This window comes from Apodemus sylvaticus, chromosome 16 (genome assembly GCF_947179515.1).
Source record: "Apodemus sylvaticus chromosome 16, mApoSyl1.1, whole genome shotgun sequence".
Lineage (NCBI taxonomy): Eukaryota > Metazoa > Chordata > Mammalia > Rodentia > Muridae > Apodemus > Apodemus sylvaticus.
This window is the reverse complement of record NC_067487.1, coordinates 36,114,177-36,131,632: the sequence shown is the minus strand read 5'-3', so window position 1 is coordinate 36,131,632 and position 17,456 is coordinate 36,114,177. Positions and strand designations below refer to the sequence as shown.

At 42.5% G+C, this 17,456-nt stretch overlaps 1 protein-coding gene across 2 annotated transcripts in view; it reads right to left on the bottom strand.

The window, feature by feature from the left end:
* Egflam (EGF like, fibronectin type III and laminin G domains) overlaps positions 1-17,456 on the bottom strand; it is a 184,121-nt gene that overhangs the window by 88,340 nt on the left and 78,325 nt on the right. The window contains exons 2-5 of one of the 2 annotated variants that reach the window (XM_052159847.1): positions 17,221-17,330; positions 15,292-15,375; positions 5,396-5,513; positions 4,239-4,374 (exon numbers count right to left, since the gene is read on the bottom strand). In XM_052159847.1, the coding sequence (XP_052015807.1) occupies positions 4,239-4,374; positions 5,396-5,513; positions 15,292-15,375; positions 17,221-17,330 (448 nt within the window). Of the gene's footprint in view, positions 1-4,238; positions 4,375-5,395; positions 5,514-15,291; positions 15,376-17,220; positions 17,331-17,456 lie in introns of those variants that run through there. The other variant, XM_052159848.1, reaches the window with a different exon arrangement.

Sequence of the window (17,456 nt, the reverse complement as noted above, 5' to 3'; positions counted from 1 at the left end):
GGAGTTGCTACTAATTTATGAAGTTGGTGTCAGGTTTCACTTACCAAAAGGAAAAATATAGTTATCTTCCAACCAAGTATAGAGACCCATCGACTACTATCTAAAGGGCCCTTTGGGGACCAAAAGACTGCAAAATAAGCTCCTGGTTCTAAGGGAAGGGACTCAATCCCATCGATCAGCAGGGACCATGGGACAGGAGGAAGAGAAAGCCCCACGCTCTCGATAGAACTTCCACTGTCTTTTCTATGGGCCAAGTTTATGCAAAGATTGCTCCTTACAGGTTAATTTTATGCAAAGTTTGCACTCCACAAAAATGAACTGTGGTGTGAAGTCCAAACCATTAAGTCATTACATTAAAAACAAAACAAAACAAAACCATTTGACCTTCAGTTCTCTTGGCCTCTTTATTTACATACTGGTCTAAACTAATCAAACGACAAACAGATGGATGGAACAGGGTGATGACAGAGACTTGACAGTTTGTCCTAGGTGGGCTAGAGAGCAGTTTACAAATGGCTCCCAAAGCTGCTACGTGGGAATTCAATTTATATCAACTCCCACCACCCTGACAAGGAGTTTTGCTAGGAACCAACACAGAATGAAGAATTGAAGTTTGAAGGGATCTACCTATAGGACTGGAGGTCTTATTTCTGCAAAAACATTTATCCCTTTCATCTAAGCCTGAGGTCTTAATGGCCAGCAGAATTTCTAGGACCATGTTGCCGTCTGCAAGGTGCTTCTGAGAGTTTCAATTTTGAAAGTAAAGTAATAAAAAAGAATTCTTGCTTTCGCACAGCATCATTTGTTAACTTGCACTCTCAGCTGGCAGCTAAGCCAGTCTTCTGATTGCTAATTCTGATCCTTTTGGCAAGGAGGGCTTATACTCAAACACCCAAGTTCCTAAATAATTTCTCCAAACAAACAGGGATGGGGAGACATGTTTTCATTGCTTTCCATTCTTTCCAAATGGATTGCGTTAGGATAGTTCTTTAGAGCTGGAGATGTAGTTCAGGAGCAGGCAGGAGGTCCTCCTGCACAGAACAATAAAATAACACAGAAGAAAAGAATTCATAAATGTTTTCAATACTAACATTTGAGGGCTTGGAAAACTAATCCAGGCCCACTTTCCTCTTAAATATTGTGGTTGTTCATCTCGTTTATGGCAATAAATTCTAGCTGTGAGTGAAGTTCTGAGAAGAAAGCTTGTGGTTCACTAATTTGTGAAGACCACTACATCTCAGGCTTGACGCCCTCTGGGGATGAAGTTGTTGTCAGAGCCTTCAAGTGAGTCACAAATACTGAGATTATTTGAAGCTTCACCATATACCGAACTGATGGCCTTTATTATTATTATTTTTACAGTGTGTGTGTGTGTGTGTGTGTGTGTGTGTGTGTGTGTGTGCGTGTAAGAGCATGCTTGCTTGGAAGGCCACATGTAGAGGTCAGAGGATAACTTGCTGGAATCAATTCTCTCCTTTCATCATGAGCTTCTGGAATGAAATGCAGACCATCAAGGTTTGCCGCTAGCTCCCCTTTACCTGCCGAGACATCTCACAGGCACCTGCTAACCACTGTGTGGTTACAAAACAATAGCAATAAATATCTTCCAGTGGTAGCTGAATGGTGACAGTGGGACAAAGGGGGCTGGGCCATGGGTAAGATGGGCATGTGCAGAATCCACATTGGATCTTTTCTGGGTTTTGTTTCTACAATTAGTCGGGTAGGATCTTGGCTACAATAGTGGCCTCTAATAGTTGCGACAATGGATTCCCTTAGCTATATTTCTCTAATGCATTTTACATTATTTCCTTAAAAACAAATGGCTGGTAATGTAATAACTTTTAAGTGGCTTAGGGTAAAAGACTCAGCATAAAAACCTCCCCCCCCCCCAGGCCCCAAGTGCTAAGAGATATCTTTTGTCTTTTCTTCCTACGATCATCTGAATTTTCTGGCTAAAGAAAGTCAGACCTACAGGGTTACCTAGCTTGCTCAGGGTTATAGCTAGTCATTCAACCCATGATGATCAGTGTTCAAGTCTTTCCCCAGCATCTATCTGACATGTAATATGGGGTAGAATACAGGCTCCAGGAAAGACTGCATTGCCTGTAATATCTTTAGTAATGCACTCTGATGGTTTCCTTCTCCCTGTCTCAGAGTCCCTTCTCTCATTCTGGCATCCAAGGAAATTCCTTGTACCCAGAGCCTTTTCCCCAGCTGTTCTTTGAGGGAACTAAAAACTGTGAATGGTACTGGAGACTCCGCCTCACAGCAACTAGAGAGTTAAGGACACAGCATTCTCTCCTGGCTCTTCTGATTCTGAAGGTAAATATTTTTGTTTTCTACTTCCTGTGTGCGGGAGAGACTAGAAGCTGCTATTCTGTTTTGTCAACATCAGACACAGAGTGAGCCTGAAAAAATCCGTGTTTGAGTGCAGAATTAATAGGGAAGGAGAATTGCCATTTTTGCTGGGGGGTTGGGTATACCCTTGATAGGCAGATGATGATACATTTTCATTTCTCAGAGTTTAAAGTTCCTTTAAACTTTAAGTTCATTTTGTTCTGTTGGTGTTGTCTAATTTATTTGTGGAAGTAAATCATGTGTTAAATCCCTCCCAGGCTTTTTCGGTGAGAAAACTGGAGTCTTAGAGCTCCAAGTATTGCTTAAGTATTAGAACCAGGATTAGAATCGTTTCTATTCTAGGCACACACCAGGCTTTGCCTACAAGATATGTTGAGAGGAAGGATTATGTGCTATCTTCCGCCTTGGTCTGAACTTCACCATAGTGTCCCTTCCTTCCCCTCTTTCCCTTTCCCTTCTTTCTTTTCCCTTTCATCCCCTTTCTTCCTCCCATCTCTTCCTCCTTTCCTTCCTCTTTTCCTTATTTTCTTCCTTTTTTTCCTTTTCATTTCCCATTTCCCAAGAATTGTTCTACAGTTTCCCCTTAAGGGTTACTCCTCCTGAACCCTGAGCCTACACATTCCAGGTCTGAAAATCCCATCTATGGTTTCTTTCAGAGATTGCCATACAACCAGTGCTTGGCTAATTCATAAATTCTCTCCATCCTGGCCATTGTGATCAGCTTGGACAATGGAAAAGTCCCTGGACTTGGCCAATCAGAATGCCCATAGAAATTCTGATGGGTCTGAAGAGAAATCCATCCCCTCTTGAAAGCAGCTAAGCTTAAAGACCACAAAAACGTAAGGGTGTGCGGGAAAGCCTGCTGGAAAATGAATTGATGATCAGAGAGACAGATGGGCAGATTGCTCAGGTGGCATGGGTCTAGTGCTCCCTGAATTCAGACCAGCCACTAGACTTTACAGTCACAGAAGCCAATACGTTACTGCTTCAATCTTCTTTCAAGTGTCTGCCACTTGGAATTCATCAAGCTCTGCCTGAAAACAAGCTCAGAAGACACAGATGTCTGCTTCCCACAGCCCAGGCATAAACTGGGAGGTCAAGACAGAAAAAACAACTCATCACATCTTGACAGGACCCTTTGCCCTGGCTTCAGAAAGCCAGAAGAATGCATCTTGCCAAGCCTCTTTATGAATCCACAACATAGAAGCCTCAGAGGGGCTGCTTATCTTTAATGCAGGGCAGATGGACCCCAGTCGCTCACTTTCTACCTGGAATCAACTGGAGAGCCAAGTGCAGGCCAAAGACCTTGCATTGGGAATCTGTTTTGTTTGCCTTTTCTTCTTCTTTCTCTTTTTTAAAATAAAATTGTGCGACAGCATTGGCAATCATGAGTTCCACATGTATTTCTACAGCCCATCAAACTGCATAACTCGAGCTTAGGATGTAGATAGGAAGGAAGTTGAACTCAAACGGAGAAAGTAGCCCCAAGGTAATGCGAATCTGGAGTGCATGGTGTCTGTATGTAAGGAATTCTTCCCTCTCCCTCTGAGAAAAACCAAAGCTATCAAATATTTACTTCAAATACAATACTGTAAAATCAGAAGGGCAAGTTTCAAGCCTGAAATGAAGGCCAGCTTGTTGGTAAAGGTGCATAAAGTATTTCCAGAGCTCAGAGCTGCGCTTGGCTGCAAAAGAGGCTAGGTGGGGAGGGCAGTATCACCAGTGACAATTCACCCAAGAAGAATATTCGGAGACACATGTTGGCCCAATTGCAAACATGGTCTTCCAAGGATATGTTCCACCCCGAGCACACTTGTAGCTGAGGTCAAGTGACAATCTGTCCCTGTCTCACATCATGTGTGATCTGACCTGTGACTTACCTAATGAATTCCACAGAGTAGGACTGAATTGGAGCACTTCCCTCATTCTCTCCAGGTCTCCAAGAAAGGGCCACTTCAGAATCAGAAACCACAAGGACATGTGGCTGTTGGGGTGCTGCAGGGGGCAGGCAGGAGTCTAGGCAGGATGACAAACACAGCTAGGCTTGGCTGGTGGTCTCAGATGATGCAGAGGTTGGCTACATCCAAAATAGGCACATATTCTAATGCCGAGGCATAGCTATTCGGTATGGCCTCAAAAAACCACACCAAACAACAAAACTGTAGATGATTTCACCATGTAACATACACTCATTGAAAGCTTGTCTGACTTTCTCCTCCCAGAATCCCTGGTTGGCAAACAGCTCAGTTGGCTACTCTGGCCCAGAGACACATGATGTGCACCCCTGAGAATCTTCTGTCACACCTCCATCTCCTATCAATCATTCATCTGTTTCCATGTTGTAACTGGTACTTAGCCCCACGGAAACTAAATACCCATTGTTCCTGCCTCTTGCTTTCTGACACTTTTGTATGCATGTTTGTATGTATGTGTATGTATGTTTTCACATGACCAGAATACACAGCCGTGGTAGGGCATGTGGATGCATTCCTTCACGTGTGAAAAGGATCACATCACCCGGTTCTTACTACTGTCTACATGTCAACACTTCCATACCTTCTTGTTTTGTGCATACTATTATTTAGGCATGGAGAACTTTCCTACCTTTCTAAGCACTTCTTGGAATGAGTGGAGATAGATTAATGTAACTTCCTGACAGAGAGCACAGTATGAACAGTGACTGCAGTGGACCCAGGATCCACCTTCATACCACGTGGATGACCATATGTTGGACTTTCTCCCATACTTTCTTTCTTCACTATCTTGATTCCTACTCACAGCTTAGTCTCTCTCTCTTTTTTTAATTGTCTTGGTGAGTTCTTCCTGCATCCCTCTGTGGTAAGTCTCTGTAGCCCGTGGGTACCACATTTTACAATCTGTCACTATATGCTAATCAGATAATGCCTTGACTGGCCCTGCTGAGTTCTGATAGAGCAGACGCATGTTTACTGTGGTCAGCACATGAGTTTTGCTGACTGAAGCCATAAGTACACGGAAGTCCTTTCCCATCATTAATTCTTTTGAGCCTATTTTTTACCTTGAGGCAAAGTGGTCACATGCCGAGGGAAGCTAAGCCTCCCTTTGCCAGTCTGGCTGTAGGCCGCTATGCTCACTCGATATTCAGTGCCTGGCTTCAAATCTCCAATCACTTCCTCCTGTCAATAATCAAACAAGAACGATGTCAACAATTAGAAGTTCTACTTGGACAGCCTAGAGCAGTGGTTCTCACCTTTCCTAATGCTGCAACCCTTTAATACAGTTCCCATGCTGTGGTAACCCCAACCATAAACTTATATATATTTTTTGCTACTTTATAACTGAAATTTTGCTACTACTATTATTCATACTGTGAATATTTGATAATTGTCATGATATCTCTGACTCCCAGATTGCAACCCACACATTGAGAGCTGTTGATCTAAACAGTTTCTGAAAGGTTTACATCTTAGATCTCTGGGAACTCGCTTGGGGTAGAGACTGTTTGCTCTATCTAGGTTTAGGCCAGTTATAAAATTCAAAAGCAATAAAGCAGCACCACATATTTCACAGGTCCAGAGGGTCAGTCTTGATTATAGATTGCACAGCGTTCCAGAGCAGGCGCTTCTTCCCACCCCAGATGCTGTTCTCAGAGCTGCTGCAAAGCACTCAGGGATCTTTCGGGGATACCCAGGGTCTTTCTTTCCACTTTTCAAATCGCAGTGTAGAGAAGCCAGCTGCATGGCAGACTTGAGTTTTGATTTGTTCCACAGAATAAGGGATGAAAATTTGGGGTCTCAAATTTTAAAGCAATGGAAACACCAAGAACGCTTTCTTAAGGTAAACAATGAGTTCAATTCCCACAGTGTCTGATTCCCTAGTCCTGAGTGGGGAGGGTCCTAAGGCTTCGATGTATTTCTGACAAGTTCCCAGATCATGCTGATAGTGGTGCTGAGGCTGACTGGTTCTTGCTCCCTGAGAACTGCTAGAACTAATGTTGGATGCATGTCTGAACTTTCCAGCAGAACCATACTGAGTAGAAAGCCCTAGCTGAAGAAGATTTGCCCCTTCAGCTTCAAGAGAAGAGGCTTGTCCCCAACAACAGTGCCCAGTGGGAGGTGCAGCTGGCCTCATCAGAGAGAAGCAGTAGAGTACAGTGCAGTGGAAAGGGTACCAGTTTAGAGCCAACCTGTTCTGGCTTGAACCTGATTCTCCTACCCTTTCCTACCTGTGCCCTTCACATCGAAGCTCCCAAGTGTCAGCTTCTTCAGAAATGGACATGTAGCTGCCCTGCATGGTCATAACATTAGGGATTTGTGTGTATACTGTATTGCCATCAGTAAGCCATGCTTAAGAAGCAGGCTGTGATGTCCACTGTCCAGGGTCGTACCTAGGTTCACCATCGACTTCTGGAGTCAACACTTGCCTTGACATTTTTCTGGATCACTTAAACGTGATGAGCACTTCTGCTAAATATTTTGCCATTAATTTTGGCAAAAAATTTCTAATCCAAAATATCAAAATCCAAAGATTTTTATGACATTAGTATGGCATCAGAAGTCAAAAATTGTACATTTGACCTCCTGTGACACGTCAGCTAAAACCACTGGTGAACTGCGAAAGTCTCACACAGTTACGTTTAATCTGTGTGCTAGAGTATAGATGAGACAGGGGTGATTCCTGCTTACAGCCGAGCCCTATCTGCTTCCTCTCATCACACAGATGTCACACAAACACATAGACACAGACACAGATGCACACACACACACACATACACAAACACACACACATACACATATATTGAGAGAGAGACAGAGAGAGAGAACAGATGCAGGCACACACACACATACACACAGAAAGAGACACAGACGTACCCACACAGATGCAGACACACAGACACACACATAGAGAAACAGAAACAGACACAGGGAGACACACAGAGACACAGATACAGAGAGAGACAAACACACCGAAACAGACAGACACACACAGAGAGACAGAGACACAGATACAGAAAGAGACACAGACACACCCAGACACACAGAGAAATAGACAGACAGACAGACAGACATACACACACACACACACACACACACACAAACACACACACACAGAGTCCAGAAATATGAACAATCAACTTGTATTACAAACTGTTACCGTTACTATTTCTCAAACAAGGCTGTAAGCTATTGAACTATTTGAGACCTAGGATCACATCCTAATTTTATTCTAGGACATCTTTAGATGTTCACTGACACTGAAGAAAATTAGGAGGTTAAAAAAACGCTTCAAAAGTTTCAACTAATAGTTATGAAAACTCAAGACATCAATTGCTAATTTCTGACCACACATACCTAATGACATTGATACCCGACCACACATACCTTACTAATGTATTACTAATTACTCCTTTTCCTAGTAGGAAAATTAAATAGAACACTCCTGTTCTCCTCTCACTCTCTAAGCCAGAAATTCTTGATACTTATGCATCCATTCTCCTTTCCCTACCACCCAATCAGTTATCAGTGTAGCTGACAACACCTTCTTCATTGGAATCTACCTGTGTCATTTTATCCTAATAGCCATTTAAGTCTCAGCCCTTATAACAATTCTGGGTTGATTCTGTCTACAAGTACTGACTGTGCTCCAGTTTGGAGCCTATGCTGTGATGTTAACGTTATCTTCCTAACTCTCAAATCGGACCTCCTTACTTTACACTTAAAGCTTCCCTTAGAGGGACACATGTCCCCCTGGTTCATCCTTCTAGCATCACCATGGCACCACCCCTCCTGGCGTTCTACATTCCAGTCATACCTAAGAACTTGGCAGGGATCACATTATGCCATTCAATTCCTTGCCTCTGGGCCTTTGAACCTGCGGCTCCTCCCCATGAAATGCCCTTCTCCATACTTCTGCCTGGCTCACCCTGCCCATCCTTCATGACTCAACTGAGACATTACCTCATTTCTCTACCCCATGACCCAGTCTGGTTAGATGCCCCTCCTCTATGTTTCCTTGGTGTCCTTGGTGGGTCTCAATCTCCACACTACTCACCTTGTCTTGTAATTGCCTGTTCACCTTCTCCCTACCCAGTTGAGGGCAGAATGCCACCTCCTACTTCCCTGGCATCACAGAGCTTAGCAGAGTATTGCCAGACATGCTCCAAGTGCTCATGTGGGACTTTTGATGAATGAATAACTAAATTGAAGTAAGACGAAAGAAAAGAATCAAGAACCAAGATATCTTTAAGCATATTACCTCATTAGGAAAAGAGCTCAACTACTGACCCCGCCATCTTGATCAATAGTACCATCTAGAGCTTGATTGCATTCTCCTTAAGTCCACGTTCATCTAATAGAGACCCAAATCCTTAGTACGACAGCATTAGAGGTTGATCCAAGTCCTAGGTGATTTTTGTCATCTAATATAGACCCAAATCCTCGGTATAACAGTGTTAGAGACTGAGCCAAGTCCTAGGTGATTAATTCATGCTAGATACTATGGGAGCAGGGTAGTTAGTTATTGAAGGAACCAGCTCCTGACTGGAAGCAGGAGGCTCAGAAATGCAAGGTCATCCTGACTACATGGGGAAGTTTTTTTGAGTCCATTCTGGGCTCAAAGATATTGTGTCTCAAAAATAAATAAATAAATAAATAAATAAATAAATAAATAAATAAATAGATAGACAAATAAATAAATAGATAAATAAATGGGAGAGAGAGAGAGAGAGAGAGAGAGAGAGAGAGAGAGAATAGACAATCTAAATAGAAGTGAGTTGCCCCCCTCACTCTCTCTTGTTCTCCTGCTCTTTCACCTTCCACAATGGGATGACGCAGCAGGGGGTCCTCGCCAGATGCTGAACAGATGTGACTCTTATGCCCTTGGACATTCAGCTTTCCGAAACTTGAGCCAAATAGATTTCTGCTCTTTATAAATTACCCATGATGTTCTGTTGTAGCAGCACAAAACAAGCTAAGACAGCACCCAGCTCCAGGCTCTGTAGTCAGCAACTCCACACGCAGGACTTGGTGTCTCTTGCCAGCCACTGTGAAAGTCCTCAGATCCTCAGAACAGCCTCCTTCCACTTCTACCTCAGAGTCCCTTGGCTCCTTGTCTGGACCACTGCCTTAGTGTTCCACAAGGTATCTGTTTCTAGTCTTCCCTTTGTTCTCTCTCTCTCTCTCTCTCTCTCTCTCTCTCTCTCTCTCTCTCTCTCTCTCTCTCTCTCTCTTTCTCTGTCTCTCTCTCATACAGTCTTTCATAAGGGATCTCTGCTAAACATGAGGTCTGTGCCCATAGTGCTGCCTTCTGCCCTGCTTCCCGGATTCCTAACTCTATCTTCTATCCCAAGGTTGAGGTCAAGTTGAGAGCTCTAAAGTCTAGAGGGAGTGATGGAAAAAAAAAACCCTCAGGTTTTCTCTTCTCTCAACTGACACTCTAGACTTGTACTACAGAGCAGAAATACTTTCAAACTAAATGAATGTTCCACTGGCTTTTGCTATAAGATCCTTTTCTCCTGGGAAATCATCATAGAGTAAAAGAAATCATTTTGAAGTCAGAATAAAGATAATATTGATAGGATAAGGTAAGCTATAGTGCACAGCTATGTATACAGTAACACTACATATGTGAAAATAGAGGAAATGATGTGATTTCATAGATTAGTGTTGATTTATCCAGGATACCAAATTTAACTAACATTAATGACCATCTGTGGCTGGTTTATTTGTCCTATGTCCTTGCCTTTGTGCATATGCCTTTATTTAATTCAATGTACTCATGACATATACTTAGTAAGGGGCGAATTAGGATCCAAACCCTGCTCAACACATCTCTGGAACCTGAGTTCTAAATTAATCATATCTACACTGGAAAGTATTGTAAGGTTTACATCAATAATAAATAATGAAGGCTAGATTATTATTTAATACTATCTACAGCAAAAAGCCTGTAGAACATTATTATGATATGAATGTTCATAGATCAGAACTGTGGGTATATCAAGTATAAAAATGAAGAAAAATTATATTTGTAGAAGTGGCATATATATATTAGCAAGCACTCAAATTGCTTGTTAGACATCAAAGATGATGAGAGACAGAGGCCAACTGTGTCCAGCTCAGCATTTCTCATGCTGATGTGTCAGCCAGGTGGCCACCTGTGAGAGACTCAGTACTGAGAAGTTGGGACCATGAAGAAAGAATTGGATTCAGTGATTTACTCTCATTTCCTGCACTGACACTTCTCCCCCCAAACAGAATTCCTCAGAACATTGTGACTTGTGAAAATCTTTGGCATGATTAGTGAAATACCAGACAATTCAACAAATCTTTATATGTCTGCCCTCGACACTCTTGTAAATGCCACTTCAGCCTTCCATGAAACTGGAGGAAATGCCCAATATGTTCTTCACTAAATAAATGGTTTTGCTATGTTCCTGTGCTTTGCCAAAGTCTGAAAGTAAGCCAAAATGTTCCTCTCTCTCGTGCTTCATTTCTGTTGGGGATGCTTTCTTGGGGAAGCCAGACTGAACTAACTCCCCCTCCATCTCTTCATTTTGTTTAGATAAAGGTTGGATGCTGCCAGAGAACTCTGATTTTTGTTTGCTTATTTCCCTATTCTTTTCTGAAGGGCAAAACCACTTCCTAAAGCTGCATCCTTTGTCTCCACAACACCAGGAACAACTGTCAGTGACTCAGTGTCCATTGATTCACATGTATTTTACTGAGCTCAGAGGAGAAAGTTCAAATAACTGAGTGAAGATAGCTCTTCCCCAAGATTCTTCCTTCGGCACAGGTGGACATGGTATCATATATGCATCTCATGATTGGCTTAGCCAAATGCTTTTACATGGTGTTTTGGAATTTATAAGGTCCTAGCACACCAGTGCTTTTTCCATTTCACACAATAGCTCTGAGAGGTCCCAATTTATAGATGCAGAAACTGGATCAAAAACAGCGATGGAGTTATCCCAAGTAGCCGTGACTGTAGCTTCCATTATAAAATTTTCCATAACTTAGTTTTTCCAATCTCCTGGTTTCCAGACATTCATATCTAAAGCAAGCCTCGACTTGTTTGAAGTTCAATTGCCTTTCTACATCTACTATCCTAGTACTTCTTCCATTCACAGTTGGGTATTGTGACTCAACTTTTTCATATCCATCCAATCCTCACCCATAACAGAATCCATGCACTTCAGCTGGACCACAGCATGAGATGTCTAGCCTCCCTACCTTTGCCATTGTCACATGAAATCAGTCCAATAAGATACAGTTGAAAATGCCGAGCCTATTTTCTGAGCTATTTAGTAGAAAGAAGGGGTGTGTCTTCCCTCTTCTCTTCTCCTCGTTCATGTTGTTGGCTGCGACCTGGCCATGGCAGTTAGCCATTTAAATCATGGGGATGAGGGCACAAAGGGTAGGCAGAACAATAGGGTGGGAGGCTGAAGAGAGAAAGAACTCATCGGTGATACCTGCACTGTCTTGAGTCTCAAGGGATCCAATGCCTTTTGTACACACACACACACACACACACACACACACACACACACACACACACACACCACATGCACACACACTTTAAAAAGGAAAAGAACAAGACAGAAGAGAGCTAAAAATCTTCCTTGTGTGGAATCTCCCCTGAATACTATAAGAGAATTTGTAACCATCGTGTTTGCCCACTAAGATACTCAGGAATGCTTCTATATGCTCTCTATTGACTGACATACTTCTCTGTGCCCTCTACTGACCAATTGGCTCCCACCAGGAACCACAGCCAGTCTACCCATGTTCTATCAAAGAGATTCTGATGAGCTCAGTGACCTTAATGAAATCACCTTTCACCTTTCACCTTTGCTCAGGTGATAATAGAGTGGGAACTAGAAACAAGTCTTCCAATTCCTAAGTTTTCTCTCTCTGACTTTAGATATTACCTAAAAAGAATCAATGTTCTGGCTCAGGCAGACCAGTAGAGTCCAAAGAACTGCCCGGAGCCTTTGGGTAAGCAACACAACCTAGTGAGATAGCTGAAGAAGTCAGTACTTTCTATTTCTATTTTATCTCCTTTTCAAAGATTCTGTGGGATTTTGTAATGTACATAATACATTAGAATAGCCCTACATGTATAATTTATAAATACATAAATATACATATATTTGTATGTACTCAAACACTTAACTGATGGTACATGATCAAAATATAAAAATTGCCAGTTTAACTGTTATTCTCTATTTCTAATGCTCAAAAATATTATCACATTTTCTTTACTTTACTTCACTATGTTGTTTTCCAGAGTGGAGCGGCAAGCCATCTTTCTGAGACAGAGGATAAAGTGGGTGCAAGAAGCTAACCATATCAGAAGCTTCTAGAAAAAGTCTATCCAACAGTCTCTAGGAATATTGCCAGCCGGCTGATTTTGGTCAGAATATCTGTTGTGTTTCCTCCTTCAGTGTATCATTTAAATCCAACTTCCATTTGTCAACCCTGTTCCCTACTTGGTACTCAATCTGGAAAATCAAATCAAGTTTTATTTTTGGTGATGGGCCTATGTTACTCTAAAGACACTCTGTGGCAGTAAAAGTAAGGATAAGAGAGGTTGGAAGCAGGGAGACTTCCCCTTTATGTGGTTCACGAGTTTAAATATTTTCTCTTTTCAACTAACTTTCCATAATCTTAGAACAGAGTCCAGATGACTTCAACATGTTAGCCTTTCTTCGCCTTGTGAGATGACACATCAGAGACAAAAATGCTAATACCCTTCCTAAATGATTAAAATTCCACTTGCTAACCCTATGATTGGTTATCTACATGGGCCTTAAATAGGACAAAGAAAATTAAACAAAGAGGACCCCCTCCCCCAACCCAGAGTGAGGTTGGGGTTTAACTTCCCAAAGACATACAAAATTGCCTGATGACCAGGCAGTTCCTGAAGAGAAAGAAAGAAAGGAAACCAGAAGAGAAATAAAGAAGAGAAATTCTGCAAAGTTAAACGCAATCCACAGAGCTCCTGCCTGTGCCCATAAGTCTGACAGAGCAAATACAATTCTTCCCTTGCAACATAAATTGTATTAACCACTTCCTAGGTCTTATTGCCTTGTTTAATTCTTGCAACATATATATGCTATAGGTTGAAATGTTAAAGTACAGAGGTCCAAAGCTTCCTCTACTTAAGGTACATATAGCTTCTCAGAAACATTTTATACCATCTCTGTGCCAAAAGGAATATACAACAACTCCATTTACTAAGTAGTTATATCCAAACGCCTTAATGTTAATTCACAGTTTTCCTCGAAAGTTTGTTATTATTATTATTATTGTTATTATTATTATTATTGTCATCATATGCTTGTGTGTACATGATATATATGCGGCACACCATATATCACACCCCTATGATACATGCACAAAGGGCAGAGGACAGTTTTATGAAGTCAGCCCTCCCCACCTCTACATGCTTCGATAAACAAACTCTAGGTTACCAGGTTGTATATTAACTTCTTTTTACTCATCAAGCCTTTTTGCCAGCTCCAAAGTCTTAAAATACTACAGAATGTCCGTATAAGCTTTGCCATAGACCACTGAGGTACTCTGACACACAGTTTGACAACCACAGATAACTATTTATGGCCTAGGACAGCATTGGAATCCTTACTTTGCTTATGGGACACAGACTCAGAATGATTTCCTGGTTAATTGGTTAGTTGGTTGGTTGGTTGGTTGGTTGGTTGGTTCCAGGTGGTTTCTTAAATGAATTAATCCAAATTATACTGTCCCCAAACAAGGACAACAAGTTATCTTGCAGTGTACATACAGAAAGCACTATGCCAGCTGTTACATCAGCAAGAAGCTAGAAAAAGAGAAATTGACAGGAAAGTCCAATGCCTGGTACTTATCTTTCAACTTAGAGCAGAGAGAGCCACAGGCTGGGTCTGAGGGCTTCAGAGGCTAATGAGTTCAGGACAGGAGGCTGACCAGAGGATACTAGCGAGCTAAAATGCATAGCTAGTCCTCTCAGGTCATGAGAGCTTTAGGAAAGATGAGACAGGTCTGTGGCTCAGACCTTCACCGGAGGTGTGCAGGCAATGCTGGTTCTCCGTAATATATGATTTGGGGGAGTTACTTCACCTCTCTGTTTCAGCATTCCTGTCAGCAGAATGAGGTCATGGGAGAGTTGTGAAGATTAAACAGAAAAACAAACATAAAACAGGAAAGACCGTGCCTGGCGGTGACAGACACTTAATAAGTAATAGCAACTTATCGAAGATGACAAATGGATTCCGGGCTCTGCTGTACTCAGCAGGCACTTATTAAATGGGAGTGACAGACAGTGCCACCACGGCCATCATGACACTGTTGTTTGTAGGCACCAGTGTCATGCTTTATGGAGCTATTCTGAAGCTCTGGCCTGCAGATTTAGGAACAGAACGGGAAGGAAGTGTATGTGTGTGTGTTGGGGGGTGCGGGGAGAAGGTACCAGAAGAAGCCAAAAGCAAAAATTTCACCCTGAGAGACCCTGACAAGAAGTGGGAGAAGTTGATGCATGCTGAGCTGGGAAAATAAACAACAGACCATGTGGATATACATTACAAATTACATCATTTTCTTCTGCCAGTTGGGAACACACAGATGTGTCATGTTTATTTATAAAGTTTTATTGAGATTACAAAAGTGTCAGCCTTGAGTTTTATGAAGAAAAGGATGGTGGAGTGGGGGAGGACTTGGTGTGGCTGATTGCAGTCATGGAAGAAGGAAGTGTGTCTGGGATGGACCCTTGCATCAAACGCCTGCCTTTCTGGAGAGAGGAGTATGTCACCAGAGTTGTGCACATAGGAAACACCGTAGAATGTTAAGGCAAACCCTTGCTATTATTACATACATTGAAGTATATGTAGCAAGCCAGAAGTATGTTTGTGTTTCCCTGGGGTCCCAAACACCCTGATGCCTACATGGAAATACTCACAGTGATTAGGGTATCCTGGCCAACAGGTACGTTATGTGACCGCTCCCGGAGGGACTTATCTGAACCAACCTCAGAATAAAACACCTTGAAAAGAAGCAGACACCCTGGTAAGAATAGAGGCACCATCTCTCTAACATCAAATGTTCAAAAACATTCAGAAAGGGTGTGGCTACTGTGGTATGTCACTTGCCTCATAAGTACTAGGTCCCCATGGTGACTAAAGGGTGGTATCTAGCAGGGCCACAGCCTGCACAGACTTGGAAAAAGACCCCCACAGTGAGGAAGAATGGGTAGAGTTGGACTCAGCTCTTCCCCCTAGCCCCCAAATACAACCTTCTTGGGGCACTCATTTTTCATGTTTGTGGATGAGTCAATGCTGGCTCATTTTATGTCAGCTTGATATAAGATACAGTCATTTTGGAAAAGGCAACCTCAATTGAGAAAATGCCCCTATAAGACTAACTTCTGGACAAGTCTATGGTGCTTTTTTTTTTTTTTTGGTGATAATTGATGTGGATAGGCCTAGTTCACTGTGGGTAGTGGTTGTGGGCTTTGGAAGAAAGCAGGTTGCATAAACCAGTCAGCTCTTTGCCATGGTCTCTTCTTCAGTTCCCAGCCCTGTATCCCTGCCCTGCTTGAGTCCAGCCCTGGCTTCCCTCAGTGATGGACTGTGACCTGAAGGTTACACCATGAAATAGGCCCTTTCCTCCCCAAGTTGCTTTTGGTCATGATGTAGAATGATAACACCAGAAACCCTAAGATGGTCTCAAAACCAATAGATTTCTACTTTAAGAAGATCAGAGGGCATGGACCATGCACAACAACCTCTGTTCTTCAGTGAAACAAAGATGGTAGGCAGTAGAGGAATGCAAGTGGAATGAGCAGCTTCCTCTGCATCCCAGATGAAGTGCCCAACCCCAGGGGCAGGGCATCACGACCTTGATATGGCCGGCTCTCTCAATATCACAGAGATTTCAGAAGTCTGAAATGCCCTGACTTCTAAAGTTAACTCATTTCTAAAAACACTAAAGACAGATATGTTGGTGAAGTACAATAGTTCAGCCTGGTTTGTTGTCTCTCCTGGCCTAGGACACAGTCACTCACCCTCCCCCTGCTTACTCTAGGTGCCCCCTTAACTCAGATCCTGCCAGTGACTCCCTGTGAGTTTCTCTGCTTCTGTATTATCATTGAAGTTTGATGCTATGCAGCTGGTAGCAGAAACTATGCATTCTACCTGTTTTGATCACCCTTTGCCACAGACCAAAAAGACTGGCTAGATCTCAGTGGATGAAGGGCGCTACCGGGTCACCAGAGGAGAACAACACAGTCATTAACACAAGAGGACTGATGTAAGGGGTCAAAAGCAGGGTGAGTACCTATATTACAAAATCTAACTCTGAACTGCTTCAAAATCTGACACATTTTGAGTGCTGCTATGACCCCAAAAGGCAAAAAAAGTAAAATTTCACACCTGGATTCACATGGTGAGTGAAAACCTAGATACACTAAAGTATATAAAATTGTCTCCTGCTATATGTATGTGTAAGGTACATATGAACTGTTATTAGATTTTGGGGTTAGCTTTGAGTCCTAGCCCCAAGACATCTAATTATATAGTAGGGAGATACTCTGAAATGTGAAGGGAAGAATCCCCAATTCAAAACATTTCTGATCCCAAGGAGATAAGGGGAAGTTAACCTATACAGGAGATATACATAGTGAAAATGGACAGATAGACAGACAGACAGACACACACATATGCACACACACCAGTGCACCCATACCAATGCACACACATGTGCATGCACACACACCAATGCACACAGATATGCATGCACACATGTGTACATGCACACAGGTACACACACACACACACACACACACACACACACACACACACTGCAAACTCTTCCATGCTCCTGTACTCACTGTGTACCCAATGATGGAGCTACCAGAACGCTTTGGTGTTTTCCACTGGATGCTGAAGGCTGTACAGTTTAAGGCTCCCAGCTTGATCTCAAGAGGTGGTCCCACCTTGCCTGCCCCAGACAAAAAAGATCATGTTAGATGCTTCGTGTACCCCATCCTAAGTATTAGTTAAACAAGATCTGACTGTGTACTGTAGATGAAGACTGTCGTTAGAGAAATGCAGTGTCCTTATACAC